The sequence below is a fragment of the Pipistrellus kuhlii genome, unplaced genomic scaffold (assembly GCF_014108245.1).
Source record: "Pipistrellus kuhlii isolate mPipKuh1 unplaced genomic scaffold, mPipKuh1.p scaffold_m20_p_7, whole genome shotgun sequence".
NCBI classification, from domain to species: domain Eukaryota; kingdom Metazoa; phylum Chordata; class Mammalia; order Chiroptera; family Vespertilionidae; genus Pipistrellus; species Pipistrellus kuhlii.
In genome coordinates this window covers 28,170,567-28,197,647 of record NW_023425573.1, presented here as the reverse complement: position 1 = coordinate 28,197,647, position 27,081 = coordinate 28,170,567, and the positions used below count along the sequence as shown (strand labels likewise).

General features: G+C 50.9%; 1 protein-coding gene across 1 annotated transcript in view; it reads left to right on the top strand.

The window, feature by feature from the left end:
• The window catches only part of IQCA1 (IQ motif containing with AAA domain 1), a 111,716-nt gene extending 91,812 nt beyond the window's left edge, over positions 1 to 19,904 (top strand). Inside the window, exons 16-19 of the mRNA XM_036422142.2 lie at positions 3,616 to 3,702; positions 8,786 to 8,963; positions 14,313 to 14,551; positions 19,323 to 19,904. Coding sequence (XP_036278035.1) covers positions 3,616 to 3,702; positions 8,786 to 8,963; positions 14,313 to 14,551; positions 19,323 to 19,445 — 627 coding nt within the window. The 3' untranslated portion in view covers positions 19,446 to 19,904. The remainder of the gene's footprint in view (positions 1 to 3,615; positions 3,703 to 8,785; positions 8,964 to 14,312; positions 14,552 to 19,322) is intronic.
• Positions 19,905 to 27,081: the final 7,177 nt, after the last annotated feature.

Sequence of the window (27,081 nt, the reverse complement as noted above, 5' to 3'; positions counted from 1 at the left end):
ATAAGAAGGGGAAACCATCCAAATGTTCACAAACACAGGGTTAGATCAATACATTATGGGGCGGCTTGTTAAAGAGAGGTTGGACAAATACATTTTGTATTAAGTGAACAAGAATACAAAGCAGCGTAGGCAGGACCATCTCATTGTTGCAATCCAGTGTCGGAGGGTCTGTAAGGATGGGAAACGCGGGATGACCGGTTCTCCGAGGAGAGGGTAGTGGGTGGGTGACGGCAGTGAAAGTGCACTCTGAAGTTTGGAAGAATGAATCACAGTAAGCAAGGACCGGTTTATGGCAGATGTGTTTCAGAGCTCAGCCTGTCTGCCTGCTGCTTCTGCAGACATCCCCTGTCCCTTGCCCGAGTCAGCAGCCCTCTGTCCCTCCCACATCCGTCCTTGGACAAGGAAAATGAGCTCTTCTCCCTCCAAGGTCACCTTCCAGAGGCAGGTTTCCTCCTGGGGGCCCAGTGTTACATGCCTCTCCTCTCTGCCAGCCCCGAGCACATCACAGGCATCCTGCAGCCAGCTCACTGAGGAAGGTCAGGGAAACCAGGGCCTCCAGCTCGGGAGGACATGGCAGTGGTGGTTTCAGAGCTGTGCTGCCAGGATGAAAGATGGCGAGTGGCTGAAACCGGTTTGGCTGAGTGGATAGAGCATCGGTCTGCCGACTGAAAGGTCCCAGGTTCGATTCCAGTCAAGGGCATGTACATTGGTTGCGGGCACATCCCCAGAAGGTGGTGTGTAGGAGGCAACTGGTCAATGTTTCTCTCTCATCGACGTTTCTAGCTCTCTATCTCTCTCTCTTCCTCTCTGTGGAAAATCAATAAAATATATTAGAAAGAAAGAAAGAAAGAAAGAAAGAAAGAAAGAAAGAAAGAAAGAAAGAAAGAAAGGTGGCGAGAGGACATGGGTTGAGGGTCACCGGGTACTATGGAGCAGACGTCTGCCTACCCCGGGATGTGGCAGGGTCCTGTGGGTGAGGGTGCCAGCCTGGGGGTGCCAGGCAGACCTGGGTCTCCCTCTGAGCTCCACCACGTCTCCAGTGCTGATAGGCACATGGCTTACCCCTCTCTCTGCCTCAGTGGCCTCATCTGTGAGGGGGACAAGGCATGGACATGCTTGGCATGGCATGTGGCGTATGGCGAGTGAGGGGTGCCCTGGACCTGGAGGCACTTGGCAAAGGGCCGTTCCCTGTATTGTTATCCTCGAAGAACTCTCTGGGGAAATGCTTTCTGTTTCATTTGATAATAATCAAACGTTTCAAACCACATCACCTGTGCAGCCCTCCACACAGCGCTGTGCCCCGGAGCGGGTGCGGCTGGCGCACAGGAAGCCATGGCGTCGCCCGGGGGCTCAGGGAGAGCAGGCAGTTCAGGGAGCAATCGGTCACTTTAGCGTTCCATGGAATGCTGTGGCCGGGATTTCAACCCCACTGTGAGCCGGCGGCTAGAAATAAGACCCAGGGCTTCCAGCTTATCCCAAGCTACTAAGACTCCTGCGTCCCCAGTCCAGCCATGTGGCTCACTGTGTGAAAAGCAGAAAGAGGGCAGTGTCCTCGGAACTCACATCTGCCGTTCCCATTAAGAAAAGCGGGGCTGAGAGACGAGGACCTCACAAATAAAAGCGGTGGAAAATCCGGCACTCGCCAAATGGGCGTAGGAGGGGAGCGAGCAGGAGTTAGCCGAGACAGGAAACAACTGTTTATGTGAAAATTGCTTTTCCGTGGGTTTCAGATCCAAAATGATACTTTTCAGAGGGACTGAAAAGACTAAGATGTTGCCTCTGTCATAATAAAGTACCTTTTTTTTTTTTTTCTGTGAAGCTTGAAGACTTTCCCTCACTGTATCTCATTTTCTTCTTTTCCTTGGACAGTGGGATTGTGAGCTTTTAACAAACTCAGAATAGCTTCCAGGGAGCAAGGGTCCCTTCGGGCTGCCCTCGGGGCACCGACTGGGACCCTGACCAGCGGGCAGGCCACCCTGGTAAGGAGCCGAGAGAATGGACAGTGATGGAGCTGAAGGAGGTTAGGGACTGGGCAGGCTTTGGGTTGTTGGACATGGAGAGGAGAGGCAAGGTGGGTACTCAGGTGTGTGACTCGAGTACATGAGAGGCCCCGTGGTGTGGCCGCCATCAGCACAGACCCAGCCGCCAACTGCAGGCCCTGCCTCCAGCTTCTGACCTTTCTAGCCCTGTGACCTTGGACAGGTCACTTGACGTCTGAGCCTCAGCCTCCCCATCTGTAAACAGGGTTGGTAACACCGGCACCTGTTTCACCTGGTGGCAGGGCAGGTGAAGGAGTTATTACGGGAGGACATGTGGGTCCATGCTGGCCCTGACCATGCATGTGAGGCCGTGTGCCACACGTGTGGCCCCGGCCTGGCACACGGCTGCCCCAGAGCCACTGCTGTTTGCACAGCACGTGCCACAGCCATGGATTAAAATGTACAATTTGGAATTTTTAAACTCTCTGGCTCTGGTGCTAAAAAATAACACGTAGCAAAGAGTGGTTGGCTGGTACTGTTTCCTCTCAGAACGTCCTGTGTGGGGGCCTGTGATCTCGGCCAGCCCAGCGCCAGGTGGGCACCGGGACCCAGTGAAACCCACTTGGTGTTTGAAGGTGCTCGGTCCACTCCCCTTGGTCCACGGCTCCGGGGAGACAGGCCCACCCGTGTTCCCCGCGCTTTTTCCATCGCTGATTAAACACCTGCCTTGGTCTAACATCACACCCACTGCCTTAACGATGCTTAAAGGAATACAAAAATAGGAGTGAGTGCCGAAACCGGTTTAGCTCAGTGGATAGAGCGTCTGCCTGCGGACCAAAAGGTCCCAGGTTCGATTCTGGTCAAGGGCATGTACCTTGGTTGTGGGCACATCCCCAGTAGGGGGTGTGCAAGAGGCAGCTGATTGATGTCTCTCTCTCATCGATGTTTATAACTCTCACTATCTCTCTCTCTTCCTCTCTGTAAAAAAAAATCAATAAAATATATTTTTTTAAAAATAGGAGTAACACCACTCCCCAGGGCTGCAGATGGTTTTTATCTGTCGCCGGTCAGCTCGAAGCACAAATGGTTGCAAAAATACCCAGACGTTGCTCTCACGGAGGCACTCTGAAGCGATGGTTGGGTGTGTGGCCGTTATTCGCCAGCACAGAAAGCCCCTTCCCGGTGAAACCTCAGCCACAGCAATGCAGCCAAATGAGACGAGCCAATGGCATCACGGGGCCCAGGCGCTGAAATGGCTTTTCCCACCCTGAGCAGCCCTGAATGGGCCTGCGCCCGCCGGGCAGGCTGGAATTAACACTCAAGGCTCGGTTTCCCGTTTGTTGGTGGCAGAAAACTATTTATTGTCTTATTTCAAGTCAGGCGGAGAGAGGCCTGGGGACCCTAGGCAGAATGTGCCCAAGCAGAGTGTGCCCTGCCCGTAAGGTGGGACAGAACCCAGAGATATCGCCATCCTGCAGGGCAGGAGGGTACGGTCGTGCGGGCAGTGGCGTTCGCGAGACCCCGCCACCCCAGAGAGCCCACATAGGGAGCCCTCCCGCCCTGCCGTCCCCGGAGGTCACGCGTGCACCCACGACGGGATAGCATTTCCAACCAAGGCTTTTCCTTCTCCTGGCAGGTGGCCCGCCAGCTCCAGCCGTCCGTGGTGTGGATCGGAGACACGGAGAAAACCTTCTACAAGAGAGTACCCAACGCCGAGAAGATGGTGAGGGCTCCCCCGGCGTGGCGTCGTCTGGGCTCTGCTTCTCCCCCCCCTTCCTCCCAGGGGCCCCTTGCCGTGCTCCCAGTCCTTTTCAAGAAGGTCTCGATTTTCCAAGGGAGGAAGGAAACGGGGTGGGGAGGCGCGGCCCTCTCCCCGGGCCCTAAGTACTTGTCTGCATCTGAAAGGACGCAGTGGGCTGGTTTTAGGAGGCATCCTTTAGAAGCAAATGAAGGGCTGCGTGGGAGGAGGGAGAGGGGAGCTGAAGTCCCATCACCTGCGTCAGAGGTAGGGAGCGATTTAGGGAACTCTGCTCCATTAGAGCAAACAGCACACACAGGGGTTATTATTAGGACTTCCTATTGTTCATAATAATAAAGAGCAGAGGGCCTGAGACTTACGAACAAAGGCCATCAATGGAACTGTGAGAGCAGCGCCTGCCCGGGGCCTCGGGGGAGCCCTCTTTCAATTGCTTCCTTCCTTCTTTTCTCTCCTTTCAATGGCCCCCACCCCCGCACTTCCCCCCACAGATCACCGCAGGTTTCCCACACGTTAAAAAAAAAAAAAGTGCAGATATACGTGATTGTTATTCCACATCAATTTGCTCCAAAGCAAATAGTGGTTAACTGTGAATTCCTGATGAAATTCGTGAGGATTTTAATCACTTTGGATCCTTATGTATTATGCATCCCTGTTAGCAGGTAAGGGATGATTTGGATGAAGAATGAAAGCTCAATCTTTCCTTCCCCACAGGGGCCTTGATTGGCCTGTCATTTTAGAAACTGTTAAGAGGACTGGGTTATTATTTCGTCTGCGAACCTAGTGGTTAGCTCCCTCTGCTGGCGAAGTTGTACATGTGAAAAAAAAATCCACATAGAGGCGAACTGGAAGGCTGGGGTTACTAGGAACCAGACTGTCAATCTGAAGAGAAATAAATGCCAGGCAGTGGTTAGCCCACACTGCCGCTCACCTGATGCATCAGAAGCTTTGTCTCGCTCATGGGCAAGGGCTACTCGATGCCCCACTGGACAGCAGCCTGAGGAGCAGGAAGACCGTGGGCAGTGCGGGCTCCGGGAGCAAGGGTTCTGGGCCTGCTCTGTGTTCACCTTAGCTGGCTGTGTGTCCTTAAGCAGGTGACTTCACCTCTGCATTGGAAGAGGCTGTCGTGGCAGGAATTTACGGCACTGACAGCCATGGATCATGCCCTGGGGGCAACCCTAGACCGCAGGATGAGCACAGCAGAAGGGTTCCCTGAGCCCCATTATCACAAGGCCAGCCAGGGCCTGAACCTTCCCCAGCACAGTGGGGCCCAGCCCTAGCACCCTACCCCCCCCCCCCCACATCCCTGTAGGACCTGCCCGTCAGAGAGCAGGGCTGAGGGGTTCCTGTTGCCTTCCTGGGACTCAGGGCCAGGACTGGGCCAGCTCTGCTCTCCAGGCCCCCAGCTCTGACTTCTGCCCTCAGCCAAGTCCCTGGGGCCAGGATAGCCATGAGTGTGGCCAGCCACGTTCTGAAGATGACCACCGAATGCCGAGCTGCACCCACGGGAGAACAACCATGAGGCGTCCCTCAGCTCCTCACGGCATCACTCAGCGACCTCAGGAATCCACCCATCCAGGCTTCTGCCCCACAGGCTCCCCTGATGCCTAAGGCACTGAGGCTCAGAGAAGAATTCCACCTGCAAAGAAACAGAGGCGGCCATGCCTCTCCACCCCACCCCCAGCCACAGCACAAACAGCACCGGCGGCTGTCCCTGGATTGGAAGGATTCCCGAATCACACTTGGAAAAAATCTCACCGGCAGTGACTGACCACCCTGGATGCCTCGACCACAATGAAGGTCACTCAGTGGTCAAATGCATTTGGCTCTCCGAGCCCTAGGCAGGGAGGCAAGGAGGAGAGCCAGGAAGCCTGCGGCTCCGGAGCTCCAGGCCTGGGGACCCGCCATTACACCAGGACTGCTGAGGCAGCCGCAGAGGCCCCAGGCACAAGGGGCCCGTCTGTCTTGCAGACGAGGACGAAGGCTCTAAGGGGCGCACAGCTGGCTGGGGTCACCCTGGGACCCAGACTCAGATCTTCTGTTGGATGCAGAGGCCACACCTTTCTCCCCACCTGGACCGCACCTGAGCACCAGCACCTGGTTTTCCGTCTGTCCACCCGCCACCCCTCCTCATCCCCGGGGCCACTAGACCACATCCTGCAAACCGCCATGGGGCCCGTTGGTCTTAGAGCCAGAGGTGCAGGGCTTCCGAATTCCCACATCTCCAACGACACCCCTGTCTTCCACACCTGGGAGAAGCCCTTCCACACCTAGACTCTCAGGATGGCTCCTCGTACAGTGCACCTCTGCCCATCGGGCCTGCACAGGGCCCTGCCCTCCTCCTCCTGCTAGGAGCAGAGCCGTCCACCACCCTCCACAGCTCCCATGCAGCTGGTCAGCGGTGTGTTTGAGGCAAAGGCGGTGAGGAATGAGGCGCTGTCTGGGCTGCACTTTCTGCACCATTACCCTTTCTTCCTTCATCTCGCAGCAGCCTTCCCGGCATCACCGTGGGGCCTCCGAGAGGGACCGGCTGGCCTTGGAGCTGGCTGTGCCATGGTTTTGGGGAGCTGACTGCAGAAAAGCACCCTGCCATTGCTGCGGGGATGCTGGGCGCTCCTTTGGAATTACCCACAGCACCACTTTGCAGGCTGCAGGCTCGCAGCAGGGGCACGGCGGTGGAGTTTGCTCTGGGATATTGGGCTGGGATGTTGGCTGGTGTGATGGATGAGCATGAGGACCTCGTGCACAATGGATGCGTCTCTGAACTGGAACAGGGTGGCCCAAGTGCAGGGGAGCGCTAACTGAATGGACTCACCTCTCACTCCGCCCTCCCAATGGGACTGCGTCTCACCTCCGGCAGGAATGTCACTCTGAACACAGCCCATGATCCACATTTGTTATCTAAACAGGCTGATTAAGTTCAGATGTCCCTGCCATTTCAGGACTGGTAGCAACATCATCTTCTGCCCTGGAACAGGCAGAACTGCCCCATTGTCACCACGGCAACTAGGCTGCTAGAAAAGGGCTCAGACTGTGCAAGTGGGTCTCCATACCCACAGAGTGGCAGTCTCTACCCTCGCCAGGACCCTGGGATCAGTCTCCAGGAAGCTCCTATGTGGCCCGTCTCAGATATGACACCAAAAGCTTAAGCAACAAAAGAAAAATTAAATAGTATCTCATCAAAATTTAAAAAATATATATATTTGCTGTAAAGCACATCATTGAGAAAGTACAAAGACAATATCTACAAAATCGCATACATACGGCTAAGTGACTTGTATCTGGAATACATAAAGAACTCTTACAACTTAGGCAAGTAACTTAAGGAAAACGTGGGGAAATGATCTGAGTACTCATTTTCCCTGAGAAGATATGCAAATGGCCAATACGCACATGAAAAGATGCTGAACTTCACTAGCCCTCAGAGAGATACTAGCCAAAACCACAGTGACACGCCCCCCTTCATACCCACAAAGGTCGCCAGGGTTCAGTGAGAGAGCCCGCACCCAGCACTGAGAGAAGCACCTGCAGTCGGCACTCCGTGGAGGCTACACACTAGTATTATTAGTACGGTTACCCGTGGAGACTTACAGAATGGGTGCGTGCAGGGGGGACGTTAGGGAGAACTGAGTCCCTGTGCTGTCCTTGGAGCGCCCCACGTGTCTGCAGCCTCCATCGGACTTCCCCAAAACGGCCCCTCCACCGGGGTCCTGCTCTTCCTGCCCAGGCTCTCCCTGCACCTGGCCAACCAGAGAACTTGGCCTTCTCCCTGGCCAAGCAGGAAGGAAGAAGGTGAACAACCACGCGGCCGCTGCATGGCCGACAGCCTCACAATGGGAGCAGACACCTGTGCCCAGAGCCCAGTCCAGCTGCCCATCCAGGCCACCCCCGGCTTCCCTGAAAGAACCTCTCCCTCCCCTCTCTGGCCCGCTCCCCTGCCCTATAGGATGCACTGTGGCTGTGCAGAGCAGCTTGACCACCTGGGCCTGACTCCCAGCTCTGCGGGACCGGACTCCTTAGAAAGACTGGGCCGCCCCGTGGGCCTGCCATGGAGCAGGGTTCTAGAGCCCAGCAGTGTCCAGTCTCAAAGGCCCCACAGATTGAGCACAGCTCTTCCCCTCTCTCACAACACCCCGCCCCCCCATACCAGCTCTGTCACCCCACCTGCCCTTCACTTTTCCTCCTGAGAGTGGCATTTATCAAATGCCCACTCCCTTCCCTGGGGCCTGGCCTTTCCTCCGGGCAGGGCTCTCTCTGCCGGGTGTGTGTGCGGACACACAGGGCCAGACACCCAGTGTGGTCTCTGCAGGGGGTCCACAGGCCGCTGCAGGGAAGCCGTGCGTGGTCTTTACTTCAGCATTCACACTGTAATTCGCTCCATTGCCCCTGAACCAACTGAGAGCAAAACTGGTCAGGACTGAGCCTGGACTACTCACCCCGCGTTCTCCTCCTCCCCATTCCCCCTGGCCCCTGTGCCTGGCCAGGTTCACTGAGAGCTGTGGTCCCGTGGCGACCTGCCCAAAGCTGACCCCTGGGGTGGAGGTTGTCCTCGCTGGGCCGGGTCAGGGTGAGCGCTGAGATGCCACTAAAATCGCAGGCTCACACTGTCTCTGAATTGCCTAGAGGCAGCAGCTTCACCCTCAGGTAACCGGGCGCCTTCAGACTTGAGATCCAGGACCTCGTTCCTCCTGTCCCTGCCGCCAGCAGAGGAAAGCTCAGGGACCCTTCAGAACAGCTCAGGAGCCCCGCAGGCAGACTGTCAGTCCCAGCCGGCTCCCCTGCGCTGGGAAACCCACCGCTGTTTCCCGTTCTCAGGGCCGAGGTGCTAGAATTCTCCGCAGGTGCTTCCTTCCTCCCTTCCAAATCCGAATTCCAGAGGCTGAGGACAGGAAGTGCCTGCCCTCAGGGCACCCAGACCAGGGAGCAGGTCCCTGCAGCCCAGGCCAGGCTGGGAGGCGCTGACCAGAGAGCTGGCTCACCTAGGCTGCAGGGGCTTCTCTTAACCCTTTTCTCTGCATGTGGCTCATGGTCTCCCCTCTCTTTCCCCCAGAACGAACCCAAACGCCTGAAAAAACAGCTTCCCAAAATGCTGAAGCTCCTGAAACCCAACGACAGGATTCTGATCGTGGGGACCACACGCCGCCCTTTCGATGCCGAAATCCAGTCTTTCTGCAGAGTCTACCAAAAAATCATCCTGGTGCCCAGGCCGGACTATGCGTCCAGATATGGCAAGTACCCCAGCCGTGCCCCTGAGCAGTGACTAAGACTGGGCTGCCAGGTGCTGGGAGGGTGGCCCAGGCACCCAGACATCGCCAGGTGATGTCCCTAGAGTGGCGTGGGCACCGATGTCAGCCGAGCTCGGTGCCACCAATGTAACCCGCTGGGTCACAGGAGCAGAACGTGCATCTCTGCTCCATGGTTAACACACTTCTTTTACCCGAGAGCTAAGGACACGAGGCAGGGTTGATATTTTGGGCCCTGAACGTGGCAAAGCCATCGTGGGTGCAGATGTTTCTTGTGAAGGTGCAGAAAGGGATCGCTCGGCTCGTGTTGTGCCCATGGTCACGGTGTCTTTCTCGTATAAAACCATTTCTTTTCACCAGGTCACTCTTGTTATTTTTTCAGTCTTGAAGAGTGAGTCTAGGATCATGTTGACTCACTTAAACACTAACTACAACAGAAGCTTACTTTTTCCATTTTTTCATTCTTGAAAAGATAGGTTCAAATTCCACTTCTTTTTTAAACGTTTTTTATGGGAACAATAGGAGGAAGAGACCCTGAGGGCAGTGGGGTGAGCCTAGAAAAAGCCAGGACAGGGGCTCAGACAGGGGACAGCTGGGTGACCTTGACACCTCAGGTGACTTCTGAGACACTGTTCTCCTCTGCAGAGCAGCAGAATGGTTACGTCTCAGGGCTGCTGTGGCCCTGGCCAGAGGTGGTAGGCAGAAGAGCATGGACCTGGTGATGGAGAGGGAGGAAGGCAATCTGTGGGGTGAGGAGGGGGCTCTCTGCAGCTGAGAGTAACCTCCCCAGGGGCTGAAAACAACACGATCGGCTCTCGTGGTTCTGAGGGCCCACCAGGCTCAGCTGGTGCGTTCTCCCTGAGCTGCTCAGCGCATTGCTGTCAGATGTCAGGTGGAGCTCTGCTCATCGGGAGACTGCACAGGCTGTTCCAACTGTGATGGAGTTGATGCTGGCCATCGCTGGCTCAGTTGTCAACTGGACAGCTGTCACCGGACAGCCTCTACCTATCCTTTGCATGTGGTTTGCACAGCACAGCCTCTGGCCCCAGGGGGAACATCCTAAGAGCAACATTTTGAGAGGTTCAGGCAGATGTGGAAGGATTCCTGTGGCCCGGTATCAAGTCACTTAGAGTCACTTTACCACCTTGGACTGGTCAAGATCCTCTCCCAGGGCCAGCCCACATTCAAGGGCAGTAGGTACACAGGTGTGAATACCACACGTGTGGCTCATTGAGGGGTCACCGTCACCTCGCAGTGGTGGTGGTGGATTTGGTATTGAGCTGGTGATGGGGTGGCAGTGTGGCTCTAATGGAGATGATGGGGGTCACAGTGGCGGTAGAGGTGGAGGAGACGGTGGCCATGGTGACATGGTAGCGGTGTTTAGTATTTATGATAATTATAAAAATGACTAGGGTAGACTTAGTTTCTATTCATCCTTAGCCAGTCACAGTAGCACCATCAAAATAGAAGGGATATAGGTTCTTTCTGGTTGGCCTTGAACTCCTGGTCAGCTAATAGCACAACTCTCTCCTCCTCACCTATTATAAACTCCTAGCTTAGCCACTCCATTGGCAATATGCACTCATTTCTGTCTTGGTAAGTTATGGTCCTGGCTTCATAAGTCCATGTTATACAAAAAGTACAGGAGGACTCAGGTCCCAGTTCTTTCTCCATCCATTAGTGACTTCTTCATTTTCTAGGACCTCCACTCAGTCCTTTGCATCCAACCAGCACCAAAAGAAAGGGAGAAAGATAGTATGGACAGTCTCAAAGGAGATTTTAGGGACTAGATCCAGAAGGCCAACTGTTCTTCTGCTCATACATATATATATGTATATATATATATATATATATATATATATATATATATATATACACACACACACATATATATGTGTGTGTGTGTGTGTGTGTGTGTGTGTGTATATATATATATATATATATAAAATCACTCTTAATGTTATCTTACTGGAATAAAATGGGGTATTTTCCTTCACTTTGGATGGAATAGTTTCTATTGTTTGACAAAACCATGGACTCTTTAAAAGTGAAGCTATTGATGTACAACAAAGACAATTGTATTGTTTTAATAAAATTTCAGTCACCTCTAAGGACTAGATCTGCAGAGTCCCACCTGAGTCACCTCCAGGCAGCGTTCCACACCTGTGGTCAGGCGGCCATCCTGCACACGGCAGTTGTCTGGGCCCAGAGCTCTGTCCACTACAGCACATGCTTCTCATGTACTTCCTCCTCGGGGGTGACATGTTCAGGCCACCATTTTTCAGGCATCATAAATGCTGCCCAACATTTCCTCCAGTGGCCAAAGAGTATTCCTAGCCACTGTGGCTGGGACATCCATCTCACAAGAAGACTATTCCTGTCTTTGCAGTGATCAAAAGTGGTCCCTTCCAGCCCATAAAGCACAGACTGCAAATCCATAATGGGAGCCTTTGCTCAGCCATCCATCTCCCGGCCCAGAGCCGAAGGGGTAAGGAGCAGTCACAGTACCACCTGTCACATCCTTGAGGCCGAGAACAGAAGAGTGGGTCAGCCCAAGGAAATGCAGTCCTTTAAGGTTTACTAGATCTAATTCTATATTTACCTTCTTGCCCCAAATCAAGCTATTTCCTTCCAAATGTCTCTGCAAAGAAAACCCGCCCCAAGGTTGATTAATGCCTGTCTGGGCCCCAGAAATCCCTTGGGGCTTCCTTCTCTCCTCTTTCCTAATGCTGCTCCTCTTGCCTCTCTTCCCTGGGTCTGTTTTTCTAATAACCCAATTCATCACAGGCCCCCATCCTGGACCCGGTGTCTGCTCGGGTGAGTCCTGCCCACATCTACTCATTTTCCTGGAATTCTAGGCTGCAACAGCCAGAAGCTCATCCATCGTATATTACTTATCTGCAGTGCTTCTGCAAATTCCAAATAAGCACAAACTTTAAGTTACTGTGTCATGGAGCACTAGCCAGGGTGGAATCAGTTTGGATGCAGAAGCAGAGCAGGAGACCCAAAGTCCCAATCCTTGCTCCCTTCCAGTCCAGGGAGGGAAGGGTGTCCATCAGCGTGAGAACTGAGGTGCCTTTTGCATCTGGGAAAGTAAATAATACATCACTCTGACAGGAGGGCCCCTCTGCTGCTGCCTTCAGCCCTCCCACCCTCAATTCCCTAGCCCAGTCCTTACAGCCACACCCATTGTTGGCCCCGGGCCTGTTCTGCTCTTGTGTTCTCCATGGGCTAAAGACCCAGCAGCCTGCTGGTGGCTCCCGTGCTGTCATGTGCCCTCCAGGCTGCGACTCACTCTTCTCAGCCCCCTCACAACCCCACAGCAGCTAGTTAAGGTCAAGAATAGCTGGTGGCTTTGTCAAAGCAGCTGAGGCTGTTCTTTTAGAGGCTGCTACGTCCATTTCATCTAATACGTCAAGCCTGGTTGCCTTTTTCTGGATGCAAGTATAGAGGGTAGCTCTGGGCTAGTGGGCAGGTCCCACAGTAACTGTGATGCATCCCCAGAGCCCCTTGCTGTGCCTCCATTAAACACTGGTGAGCTTTGAAGTAACCAATCTTGAGGAAAGTTCTACACGAGTACCATGAGTCATACACTCAGATGGTCAATGGTGTGTTTACACGTACACGCCAGACCAGGGTACGTGTAGGTCTTTGCTCCACGGTTCATGAATCTTTACTTGTAGACCTTCCTTATGTTAGAAGGGGGATGGCAGGGTCTGTCATAGCTTAATGGCTGGCAGGGGGAGTGCGGAGTGTTTGCTGTTGGTGCCCTTGGCCAGTCCACTCTGTGCTACAGATAAGCATTTGGCCCACGGGTGCCCACAGCTGAGGTTGTTCTGGGTTCCCAGCCTAGGGTATCCACCGGTTCCAGCTTTAGGGACTACCCCTGAGACTCGCCCATAAAACGTGTTCCCTTCTCGGCGTCCAGTCACCACTCCAAGCTGCTGCACTTTTTTAGATGCCATGAATTTGGGCAGGAGGTGGGCCAGATCCCTGGGACAATGCTGTCTGTCTGTGGTGGTTTATTTTGACCACAGGATGTGGCTTCTGGTGTCTCACCCTCGAGCAGTCATATTTTGATCAGGACACTGCCCACCTCTGCAATCTGCCTTTACACAGCAGCTTTGAAATAGCCTTCAGTGTATTTTGTGTGATTTCCTATAATTGACGTCATAATGTAATTGAATTCATTATGAGCAGTAGGGAACTTTGGCACAAACCGGAATGACTAATAATTATTATTATTACTAAAACAACACTGACGCAGCTACAGAAAACAACATGCCCGCCCTGCATGAGAACGGCGGTCTCCCAGCTGCTTGGCAGACGTTCTGATTTCTCACGCAGCCTTTCCCCTCCCAGGTTCCAGGCAACCCTGAGGCGAGCTCAGGCTCAAACACACCCACCAAGGCAGCAGACCCGGGGAGTGAGGTGTTGCTGAAGGGGCCAATTTGAGGTCCTTGGAGCGCTGGTGGACTCCTTACCCTTACTTCCACCCTTGAAGCCTAACCTTCTGCACTTTGGAGACACCAACAGGCCCCGTGGCAAAGTGTTTCTTCCCAGCACCTCAGCTCACCACAGGGCCAAGGACCCCTCCGCCAAGGAGGACCGTGGAGGTGAATTGTTGAAAGTAACTCATGTCCCCAAAGCCGGGCTCCCATGAGGTCACAGTGACCTTTGCCTGTCATTTCATGCCCTGGCGGTCGTTAGAACTCCATGTTTCGCTGAGCTTTTTTGAATCCAGGTGGTTGGATGACGTGGTCACTTCATAGACTCAACAGTGCTCAGAGCAGGTGGCAATGGCCGCCTTTTAAAAAGTTTTAGCTATTCCTCCAGGAAGGTCGAAATGCTTTAGAGACATTTGAGCAGATCTTCCCGGCTCGGAGACAGGTGGCCTCGCCTACGGCCTCCCGTCTGCCTGCGGGTGCACAGTTACCGTGAACCTCATGCACTCCCTATCTTTCCAGAACCCTGTGGTTCTCTAAGTGCAGTGTTATCTCCAATGGAGCATGGCATCCATTCTGTGTCTCAGGTTAAGTAAACCTCAAGAGTCACTTCAAAATTCATGTTCACAACAACTCCCTGTATCCTGGGAGTTGCCCCGGGTCCCACTCATCCAGAGAACATCCGGGCCCCCGTCTGGTAGGTCGGTCAAGCTGCGTATGTCCACAGTTGTTGGGAGCAGAGAATAAGGGTCAAGTTGCTCCATTTAATACAAGGTGTCTCACACCCACAGGGACCTGAGCTCACCCAGGTATTGCAGCTCTGTGCAGAGAACTGGATTAATCCTGCCTTCTCTGTTCTCTGTCTTTCCCACCGTCTCTGAAACAACAGTCTTGTGGCAGCAGATCATTCAGCGCCACGGAGGAGCCATTACGAGTGCCTTGAACTTAAGTTGCCTGGCGAAGGTCACGGACGGCTTCACCCAGGGACACATCGTCCAGGTGGTGAAAGCGGTTCTCACTGACCGGAGGCTCCGGCAGCAGGTGTACAAGCCGCTCATGGCCACGGAGTTCATTACGGCTCTCAGCAGCCTGGACCCCGTCTACCAAGAGGAAGAAGACAGCTTTAAGGTAAATGGAGCCCGTAAGGTCCCAGCAGCAAACCCGCCCTGAATTTCAGGAATTTGAACCCTGCTATAGGAAATGAAATGTGGGGATCACAAAATCTGCCCTCCTTAGCAGTAAAACATGTATCTTCCAAATTTTCAAAACATCATGGTCTGTGATCTTATAAATTATCAGCCAGATTACAGAATTGAGTAGCAGCATCAATACTATTGGATTCATAAACACACACACACACACACACACACACACACACACCTGCATGCACATACATATGCCCTATCTTAGTTACGCACTGGTTTTTTACTTCATATTTCAGACAGTGGAACAAGTCTTGCATAGAGAAGACCATTCCCTATATTACAAACCAATGCTGTTCCAGCCCCATACTTGCCATAGTCCACTTGAATTTTCAGGCACCAGCAATAGGAAATCACACCTCCTAGGAGAACACACCAAAATTTAGTTTTCTAATGTTTAAATACATTCTGAGATATTCAGACTTTCCTAGATCTGGAGGAAACTTGGAAAACCAACTCTTCCGAATCTGTCTTCTATAGGAGGGAAAGGAGTTACAGAGGCTCTGTCCCTCCTTATCCAAGCACATTAGCAGCCTGCCCCCCGAAGCCCAGGCAGCAGGCACTCCTCAAAGTCCTTTTAATCCAGAGAAATGCAACGTGTCCTCTTTCTGCACCTGCACATAGTTCTTGCCCGACTGGAAAACTGTGTTTCCCTCCTTGTCCCTCCCACTGGAAAACTGTGTTTCCCTCCTGCTTTGCCATGAATGCTTCAAGGGAAGGTGGGAAATAGTCACATCCCCTGGAGGATGACCTGGCACAGTGACTGGCAAATGTTTCCCATACAGGGCCAGAGAGAAGCTATTTTAGGCTTTGAGCGCTACACAGTCCCTGTTACAACTGTCCGACTTTGCATCATGGTGCAAAACATCCACCCATAGCAGGCACATGATGGACATGGCTGGGTTCCAATAAAACTTTACTTGCAGAGACAGACAGTAGGCCAGATAAGACTCATGGGCCATAGTTTGCTGAGCTCCACTCCAGCAAAACTAGAAAAAAAAATATTTCCACTCCAAGTTGTGTTTTTGCCAGGCATTTGCATTCCTATTCTTGTTGAAGATTCAAGCCTTGCTAGTATTAATGGTAAATATTTACCCTCTTCAAGGGATATGTCATATTTTTCGCTGAAATTCCAAATGTTCTTCTTTTTTCTAAAATGTCATTTTCTCCCTTATTTGGAGGAGCGAAGTTTAGGGTGGTAAAATACCTATGCTTTCTCTAAGCCGAGTTTTCCACTTTACAAAATGATCTCTTTGTCTCTGGGGTCCAGTAACTGCCATATAACTGATCATACAATTCAAGAGAAGTAACTGCTACCATTTTATATGGGATGAGAACACATAGGCTTCTCACATTCATTCTTGGCATATTCAATCACTTCATTGTTTAAGGAAATTATGTCATTTTACCACCATCTTCCTCCCCCCCAAATTCACTGCTGCTGCCCAGTCGTAGCTGCAGGGCTAGGCACAGCGCCTGCCCCTCATCTGCCCATCTGCTTGTTCAATAAACTTGTTTAGGGGCAAGTTTCCTGAGCAGATAGATAGATGGAGTGGCTCTGTCACACTCTTGAATAATGTGACACTGTGGCTGTAGCTGCTTGTAATCAGCCGGTCACTTCTGTCCTGAGGAACCTGACTTGTGCTCTGACCATGTGTCAGACTGAGGTCCCACCGAGCCTCCAAACACATTGTCCTCGCTCCGTGGACATGATGGGGGACATATTGAATGATAACAGTTTAATAATCAGAATACTGTTAGCTCAAACATATTGACTACTTATGTGCCAGACACCCTATTAACTCATTTAGCCCCCTATTTTACAAATGAGGAAACTGAGTTATGGAGATATGTGGGAGGCAGAATAATGCCCCCCCCCAAAGACATCTATATCCTAGTCCCTGAAACACGTGACTATGTGAGTTTACATGTGTAAGGGAGATTCAGGGAGCAGGTCAGGTTAAGGTGCTAAGTAGTGGACCCTAAAATGGGAAGGCTATCCTGGCTTATCCCTGAGAGTCCACCGTGATCATCAGAAGTAAGAGGAAGGGATCGGAAGAAAGAACCAGAGCGAGAGCAACAGGAGAAAGACTTGGGTACCCAATGTCACCAGTTTGGAGGGGGGCCCTCAAGCCAAGAAAGCGGGTGATCTCTGAAAACTGCAGAGGGTGAGGGCGCTGCCCTCCCCTGGACCCTTCAGGAGGGAGCACAGCCTGCAGACCCTTGATGTCAGCCCAGGGAGCCCCATTTTGGACATCTGACCTGCAGAAATAGAAGATAATGTTCTGTTTTAAACCACAAAGTTTGTGGTACTTTGCTACAGAAGAAGAAAAAAAATAAGCAAGAGTCAAAAGAACTTTTGTTCAGGGTCACACAGCTAGAAAGAAGGAGACTGAAATGCAAACCTTATTCTGAAACTAAAAGCCAATTCCATTACCCATTTTCTCTACTGTCTCAATAAATCATCACCTAAGTACTTGGCCATCTCACCTTACATGTTAGCCAAAGCTCAAAGGAGGATGAGAAGATCCCCAAGCGCCAGAAACCAAGAAAAGTCTTCAGTGCAGCAACAGTCATAAGCCTGGTGTGCAGTAAAGAGAGAAACGCACAAAACACAAAACGACAGTGAGTGACAGAAAAAGTAGTGGCAGCCCTGCTGCTTCTGTGACTGGCTCTCTGATCCCCCCACATCCCCCAGGGGGACCCACTTCCAGACCCACCAGCATCATTCTAAGTTCTGCATCTGGGCTGAGAGGCCTGGGTAGGAGCAACTGCAATACTGCTCTGGAGGGAGGAGTAACGAGAGAGGAAGAGACCAAAGCAAACCCTCCTACTCAAAATGTGTCTAAAAATCAAGATTCCAAACATTTTAGGAAATCTAATTATAAGCATCATCTGAAAAAAAAAAAAAGTTGAAATTTATATAATGCAGATGTTCAAGAAAATAAATGAAGGCATAACTTTCCATTAGAGGTATACACAAAGATTTAAAACAAAAATGGAGAAATAGAACAAGAGATCATTATGAAAACAATTGCAAAAAGAAAGTGTATAAATTAAAAATATAGTTGCTAACATAAATGGAGGAAATAAAAGAGGGATGAACTCTAGAATAGACATGGTCAAAAAGCAAATTAGTGAACTGGGGGGTGGTCCTGGGTCTACCCAGAAGGCAACCCAGAGAAACAGGAAGCTAACACCTATGAAATATAATCAAGAACCTTTAAAGATATTACTCCCAACTAAGCGAAGATTTTTGAAGAAAGGAAGAGAAGAAATAATTTGAGGAACAATAATTTTGAAGGAATATTTGCTGAGAATTTTTCTGAATTAAAGGCATGAGTTTCAGATTAAAAATATACTCCAAGGGACCAGCAGAACATATAAAAATAAATCTACTCCTACATCCATTATTGGAAACCTGAGAACAAGACCACAGACCAGTCTTAAAAGATACCAGATTACCTACAAAGAAACAACATTTAGGAAATCAGACAGCTCTCTGACCACAATAGGTGCCAGAAAACGCTGAGGTCATTTCTGCAAAGTGCTGAGGAAAAATAACTGTCAACCTAAAATTATATCCAGCTAAGCTCGCATCCAAGAGACAGGAGAAAATAATATCTCAAAACATACGAAGACTGAGATAGTTTCCCATTCACAGCCACTTCAGAGAGCAGCTTGAACAAAAAATAAATAAAGATGCTCATGAACTACAACCCCAGGAATCCTATTTCTATGTATATGCCCTAGAGAAGTGTTCTCATGTGTATAAGGAGATATGTACAAGTTGTGAATTTCAACATCATTCATATTAATAAAAAATTGGAAATGAGCTATATGTCAGCAACTAGAGCATTGATAAATAATGTATAGAATAATCATTCAGTGAAATATTACTACTACAGCCCAGTCGGTGTCGCTCAGTGATTGAGCATCAGCCTAAGAACCAGAAGGTCATGGTTCTATTCCTGGTCATGGCACATGCTCAGGTTGCGGGCTCGATTCCTAGCATGGGACTTGCAGGAGGCAATGGATCAGTGATTCTCTCTCATCATTGATCTCTCTCTCTCTCTCTCTCTCACTCGCTCTTTCATCATTGATGTCTCCCACCCCCCCGTCAAAATCAATAAAAATATTTTTTAAAAAGAAAGAAACTACAAAGTTTATAAGCCAAAATGTTTCTCAGGTTTCAAATAAAATGTGAAGGCTGAGGAAAATGCCATCACAGGCCCAAGTGCAATTATTTAACTGCTTTATTGATATTTTTGGCTTCAATGCTTCTGCCATGTTTTAAGTGATCTCCCTTAAAATGTTCGTCTGATCTCCCATGGTGCACACAAGGCCATCAGTCCGGCTTCTAGTAGCTTCGGTGCACCAAAGGGCCCTTCACATTAGCAAGAAAACCCACACCCTTGGGATAAAGTAAGACCCCTGGGAGACAGGTGGCTTCATCGGGAAGCGCTGTTGGTTAGATTCAGCCTGTAGTTCTCTGAAACTCTTAACTCCTTGAGTAGAAGTTAACAAATTGTATAGAAATAACAGTGAAAAAGAATTTGTATTAAATATACATGAAATACCCAAAGTTTAATGTTAGCCTGCCCCTTCCATCTTAGCAAGATCTTCTCTATTTTTAAGAGTATCCCAGTGAATTCGTGTCATTTTTGACATTTTCCTAAATATTTGTTTTGTTTCAGAGCTGGTATGCCAAAACCCCTATGGGTAGAAAGCGTGCCTTGGCATTGATGGGAGGGAACACAGGAAATGTAAAGGATAAAGGACAAAAGAAGGGGAAAAAGGAGAAAAAGAAGAAAAAGTAACGCCTTTCTGAGGAGCCATCCTTGAGTGTCTCGGGGATGACGGAGGCCCCGACTCTCCAGTCTGAAGAAGACTCACACTGAAGCCGCAAGCTCCTCAGCCTCTGACTCGCTCAACTAGACCTTTGCTGGGCTGTACACCAAGCCAGCTACCCGTGGCAACTGTTTCTAGAGCTTGTAGTTGTTCCTTAGCCCATGTAAAGTTTGTACACAACCAAAACTCACTCTTCACACTCCATGACGTTTTCAAGTTGGATACTTCCATCTCATCAGTACGAGTTGCCAAATTTAAAATTTGATAGTTAGGAAATACTCTAATTTGACAACTAGTAAGTAACTAGAATCTATTATGAGAACACTAGCTTTTTATTAATAATTTATAATGTATATTCTCTTGCACATATTTTAATAAATTAATTCTTTGCTCTATTAATAGACTTTTTATAATGGAATAAAATTCTATTGTCCTTTAACTGACTCAGTAATTTGGCTGCTTGAGCTAAAAACAACCCCCCCAAAAAAAAACCCAAAACTTTAAATTTAGCTGTGTCGATCTTCTGACCTTGAAGATGGGGAAACTAAGGCCCAGGATCATACAGAAATAGAATAAAAGAGAATTATGAAAAAACTCATAAAAAGAAACCTTAAAAGTTAAAAATATAGTAATTTATATAAAATGAAAAAAAAAAATAAAAGCAGTATGAGTTTAACTAGACATGATCAAAGAGCAAATTAGTGAACTGGAAGATGGTCCTGGGGGAATTAGCTCATAAGACAGCACAGAAAAACAAAAAGATAAAATCTATAAACTACAGTTAAGAACCTTTAAAGACATTGACACCCAACTAACAGAATTCCTAGAAGAAAAGAAGAAATATCAGAGAAGAAGAACTTGCTGAGAATTTTCCTGAAGTAAAAACATGAGTTCTAAGACTTTTAGAACATTGGAACTGAAGTAATTGCCCTTTAATTTCCTGTCTGCTACTCTTGCAAAGCACTAGAACAGTGGCAGGCCATTGCTAGATGAAAACTATGACATAAAAATAGGATAAATGTGGAGAAGAGAAAACGTATATGAATAAGGGAAAAAAAACTGACCAAGAAACCAAATAAAGAATAGAAAAACAAGGATTCAAAGAGAAATTTGAATTTTATATGAATATGAAAGCAGTATAAGATAGTCACCCATTTCTCAATTGTGGTGAGAACTCAGGAAGGAGATTCACATCAAGGGGGGATGAATTTAATAGATTTATGACTACCCTAACTGACAGTTTTTAGTTCTACCACAGAATGTGGTACAGTCCGATCCTCTGTAGACAACAGTAGATGTCACGAGAGGAGCTGGTGTGTGTGGGCTGGGGGAGGGGGGCGGTTGGGGACTTGAACTAGGAAGAGGAGACACGCTCTTCCTGGAGTCCAAGCTATTCCTGAGCCCTTGTGTGACAATTAGCTCCTCTCCAGCACGTTCTTAAGATTCCCAGGAGGTTGGAATTCAGTGCTCAGAACCACCACTGGCCCCAGGTATCTCCTGGCCACCAGCACATGCCACTCGGCTGCGTCTGTGCAGGAGACCAATGCTATGTAGGACAGAGGGAGACAGCCGCAGGCCCCCGTGCTCTGACACATCTGAGGGAACCAGGACGCCGTCCTGAGTCTGTCCTCTGGAATAAGCTCTGCTTTTCCTGGGCCCTGCCATGGACTTGCCTTCTCATACCAGAGGACCCCCAATTTCAGTGACGTCCCCTTGCCCACTTCATACTGTATCTGGCCAAGGCCCAGAGTGACCCAAAGAGACAGACAGACTTTTCCACCCTTCCCTCAGAGAACAGTTTGGTCTCTCCTGGGCAGTTGCACCAAGACCCTTCCCATCATATATCATGGGGATCAGACCCAGGGTTATGACCCAAGAAGAGAACTTCAAGACTCTAGCATTTTATATTCTTTGCAAAATAATAGGATCTGGATAATAAAATGGAGTATTATGGTAAGGAAATGGACATTATTAAAATGTTAAAAAGGAAATCATTGAACTTGGCCTCAGTTTAATAATAAATGTATTTTATCAGAACTCATACAAATCTGCTAGAGCTTAATAAGCAGTCATTAATGACAAAATTTTAACCAAGGCCCTGGCTCTGGGGCAGCCCCATCCAATAGGACTCCTGCAGCGCAGAAGTGGTCTGATACCGTGCTGTCCCCTGGGGGTAGCCAACAGTCACGTATAGCTAGTCAGCACTTGCATTGTGGCTGCTGCAACTGGATTTATTTTTTAAGTTAATGACAATTTGCACTTAAATTGCTTCATATGGCTAGTGTGACCGGTATATTCAAACAGTGTAGCTTTAGAGTAACTTGAGTCTTAAACATCGAAAAGATGGCCCAAGTATGGCCCAGACATGCTTCCTCTCTCAGGGAACACTCATACTGAGCGGTGATAACCACTGGTAGCTCTGTCTTCTCCCAGCTGTGACCCCGTGCTAAGTTTTCTAACCAGGTCCACAGGGCTCACATCAGCCAGCCCTACCATCTGGTTTCCAAGGACCATGATGTTGCCTCCCTCCTAGCAGGCTTTGCCCCCTCCTCCTGCCAGCAGATGCCACTTACTCTGTGCTGAGCAGACCTCGTGTATGTCAGTACAAACTCCACAAGATTCCTACAGGCCATAACCCAGCACCTATAGCATGTACACCACAGTCTCCTTGTGAGGGTGGCAGGAATATGTAGATGTGTGGACAAATACAGTCACAGAGACATATATTCCACTTTTTATACATAAATGTAGCCTGTTCCACCCCCTTGCTCTTTTCACTCAATAATATCGATATATCTTGGGGGGTGTTTCCTACCAGCCACATAGATTGACCTCGATTTATCTGAGCTGCACAATCCCCCCTCTATGGAAAGCACATAATCGACTCAGCCAGACCCCTCCTGGCAGACATTTAGGTTGTGCCCACCGTCTTTCTCTCCTGCCAATGCCACAATGAATTCCTTTTGGCATCCTTTTTTGTGGGAGCGGGTCTGCAGGATAAATTCCTAGAAGCGACGTTACTGGGTCAAATTACCTGTGGGTGTTTAATTTTGGCAGCTCTAGCCAGAGCGCCCTCCGAAGAGGTGCTCCTCACAGCCTCACACAGGGGGACGGGTGCCCCTTCCCTCTCCACCCCTCTCCACCCATGGGGCGGGCTCCCTGGGAGGGTGAGGCAACAATGGCTACAGCTCCGTAGCACTGACACGGAGACAAGAGAAGTGGCAGCTCTGGTGTGAGAGGAGAGAAGAGAGGAGCTGGTGTGTGTGGGCTGGGGGAGGGGGGCGGTTGGGGACTTGAACTAAGAAGAGGAGACACGCTCTTCCTGGAGTCCAAGCTATTCCTGAGCCCTTGTGTGACAATTAGCTCCTCTCCAGCACGTTCTTAAGTGAAGAGGACAGTAATTAACGTCATTAACCCTCGTTAGTGGAGCATTCGGGGAATGAAACTTGGTGAGAGTGGAATTAGAGCTGGGGGTGGGGTCTGCACTCCCGCCCGGGGGCCAGCTGGCTCCAGGTCCCAGACTCTTTGTGGTAACATGCTCCTGAAGAGATGTCCCGAGACCCTCGGGCTTGAACACCTCCACCCAGGACTGGGACGGCAGCTCACCCGACTGAGGAATCTGCGCTGGAGACTCTTCCCAATCAAACGCCCAGCTTACCACAGAGGCAGCCCCTGAGGTAGGTGTGCCTTGGCTCTGTCACAGGACTGACACTGGAACCCAAACCACCGACGGGTGTGGCCTCTGCTGTCCTGAAGGAGGTGCCGTCACAGCTGTCATGCCCCTTACGTCATCACCCACAGGGCAGGGCTCGGTGATGAAAGTGAAGATTCTGATTGGAGAGAGGCACGGGCTAGTGCTCACCAAAGCAGAGGAAGCAGTGGCACACGAGCCGGCAGCCACCTAAATGGTGAGATTCAAAAAACTAAAGGGACGTGGCCCAAACCTGTGCCTCCAAGCACCGGAACCTGCCTCCTGAGCATCAGGCATCAGTCCTGTCAGGGGACTCCACAGGTGCAGTGCAGGGCGACAGATGGTCTCCTCCAAGGAGCCCCCATCCCCGCTCGTGGCAAACAAGCTCTTTCTTTTGACCCCAGGACTGACCTCTTAGAAATGAAGTCTAGTGTTTAAGCAAAGGCCAGTCTCACCACCACTCTCACCCTGGCCAGCTCTGCACACACGAGGTTTTCTATGCTCATGCTTTCAGCCTCTGCCTCCCTGGCTGCTGTGAGAAGGAAACCCAGTCAGGACCCGGGCCTTCAGCATGGTGCCTGGCCCAAGCTCTCAGCAGCCCTGCCCCGGGTTCATTCAGGGCCTTGGCAAAGGGTCCCTTGAAAAGCAGGTGAGGCCCTGCACAAGCTGGGGCCTCTCTGTGGGTTCCTCACCACTACTCTCTATCTCCCACCCTTTCACTCGGCTCTGTTTCCCTGTAGGGACCTGAGCCCCTAGCTGGCCTTGCTGCACCCTGTCCTCACGCCTCACCCCAGGCTGACTGGCAAGGGAGACCAGCCAAGGAGCTGGAAAGAGAGCCCTAGAGTCCTGGAAGCCTTGTGACTTTGGACCAGTGCAGTCACACACATGAACACACCTGCATACGCATGCATGCACATGTATGCATATGTGTTTACATAGTGTGCATGCATATGCACAATGCAAACACATACATAACATACACAATATATATACACACTACATACTACGTGTAAATGGGGACACACAAATACAGATATACACACATTCCACTCATAGAAACACACACCCTACACAAACACACATATGTAACAAACATATGTACATTCACATGCATACACACACTCAACACATGCTACACACAGCCCCATTTCCTCGATAGAGCTGACAGCATATGCCATGGCCAAGCGTCCCTGAGCCTCAGGCCCACCTAAGGCCGGAGGACCAGAGCAGCAAACAGGGAGGATGCTCAGCAGGTGCTTCTGGGCCCTAGAGCATGGGGGAAGCAGTGTTTACTGTCTACACCTAGCAAGTGTGCGCTGAAAACATCCGCTTCCTGCTCCTTGGGGAGTCGGGGGAGACCCAGCTGCAGCAGGAAAGGCTGACACAGACCCCACTGCCCCAGCTGCGTGGGGGTGGGGGGCAGGAAGGGCCGATGCCGCCGCCCTGGAGAGCAGCCCAAGTGCCTCTCCACCAGAAACCAAAACCACTATCCCCACTCACACACAGGGCCCAGAGAGGTCAGGGGCCCGCTCAGTCACACAGCTGCTCTGACACCACAGGACGTGCACAAGATTTGGAGGAAGGAGCAAGAAGGAGTCCGAGTACCTGGTGATTCGGGGCTGGCCCTGTGGTCCTCAGAGAGCCACGTGTATGTCCTCGGAAAAGATGGGGTGAACTCCGTAAAGATCCTCCAAGCTCTGAGTTCCTGAGGCCCCGAGGACAGAAGCTTCCCAGAGATGACAGATCTGAACATCCTCACCCCCAACTGTGACCATGACCAAGGCCATCATTTGTAATACGGGAGCCGCGGCCAGGTTCACCACGCCTCCCAAACAACCGGGCTCCCATGCATCCTGGAGGAAGCTCCCAGGAACACCGGGCAAAGTCCTTCACACGCCACCAAACGTGCAGCCCGCACACAGCAATGGAGCCGGCGTGCCAGCGCTTTCCCCTGCAAGAGGCAAGGCCTGGTGCTTCTGGGGCAGGTAAGCAGCAGGGCTCAGAGCTGGGATGCCTGGCCTTATCTCACATCCCAGAGTTACAGCCCTGATGCAGGCCCCCTGTCTGGTCAGAGGTCGCCTCACCGTGGAGGGCAGGGGCCACAAGTGTCCATGACACACTGACTGGTCAGAGCCTCTGGGGACCCAGCGGAGGGGCTGCCTCCGGCCTCCAAGAGATGCAGGCTCTTCGCTCCAGCCTCGCCTCTTGCTGGCGCCGCATAAAACAATTTTTTAAAATGATGACAAGCCAGTGCAAATTCAAAGAAAGGAAATCGCCATCTGCAAACGGAGGCTGGGCCACGATAGCGCCACGTGTGAAAGGCTGCTGGCGAGACAATGGCTTTAGCTATTCCTCGGATTTAAAAGATGTAGCAACGCAAATTCTATAGCATCTCCGTCTGCCGCCAATTTTAACGTTAATTTTTGTACTAAAGCTTTAATCTCTGCACGTCCTCAGAGAGCTTATCTGGGATCCTAGGGTGAGTTTTTAAAAAGCGGATAACATGGTAAACAATGAAAAATGTGACTTTTAAGAAACCAAGCGATGATGAAAAATGTAGGAAGCAAGCATGTTTTCCCCAGCTCAACAAAGGTCCAGAAAAGGACGTGGTCGCCCTAATATGTCAGGAGACCAGACACTCGGAGGAGAAACTGGAGGAGAGGCCACCTGTTTAACCACTGGACACCCCACCTCAGCCCCGTCCACAGCCACTGTGCCCTGCAGGCCTGGCTGGGTATCGTGTACACTCCAGGCTGCAATTGAGTGTCCCCGTGTGAGCTTCATCATAGAAGAGACCCAGGAAGCTAAAGGGGATCCCTAATAACCCCCTACATTCTGGCCCAGCTCCCTACCCCACAGTCTGGCTGGTGCCAATTACACATCCTCTGCACAGATGCCCGAAAGTGGCCCATCTGAGTCAAAGTTCACGCACGCAGAAAGTGGAGTGGCGGGTGAAAGTCATACACTCCCGGGCCATGGCATCCAGAAGGGGGCATTGTCATGAACACCCGCAGCAGATTTCTGCCATCACAGAAGCTGGCTGGGGCAGGTGGCTGCACACGGGGACAGTGGGAACTCCTTGGAGACATTCTCTGACAGGGGATCGTATGTGTCCTGATTCTGAGCCCAGGTCTGCTTAACCGCAACCATCTCCTCCTGCTCTCAGCCCTCACGCCTGCAGGACCCCGTGCAGTGAGAAGATTTGATGCAGAGCAAGGCCACGTGAAAACATGGGACCAGAAGGATGGGTTGATGGAGGGCCAGCCGGGAGGTGGGGGCGCCAGACAGGACCCCACCTCCACCCCCCACTCTGAAGCCTGCGATAGGGACAAAGCTGTGGCCCCAGTCTCCAGGCAGTCCCTTCACCCACCGTGATTTCCCAGAACCACCCCTTGCAACAATGGTCCGCTGGGTGTGGAGCGGAAGGGCCACCTCCAGTGCCATCCTCCAGGGCCATGTGGCACGTTACCGTGTTTACGGGGCTCAGAGGGCAGGGACACTTCACTGTGTGGTGGGCGCTCCAGCAGGACTGACCTGAGCAGACACTGATAGTAACCCGGATCTAGAGCTCCCTGGCTCACAGCGGGGCTGTGCTCAGCGGCCCCGACCTCAGGGGGCCCAGGCTCCCCCGGCTCACGGAGCACGCACGGGAGCGGGGCGCCTGCCTCCACAGCCAAAGCAGGACGGCATCCCCCCTCTTGAAGGACAGATTTTACTCCAAGTGGAAATTAATTGATTCTGCCTCAGCGACTTTCCCAATTTGTGAGAATCCTACCACTGACAGACCAGCTGATGGGGAGTGTTCCCTTTATTATCAGACAGTTAGCCTCAGACTTCAAAGGCTCCTCGAAGGCAAATTTAATTACATCCTCCCCAACAAGACATCCCAAACACCCGCACTTAGCTTTTGTGTG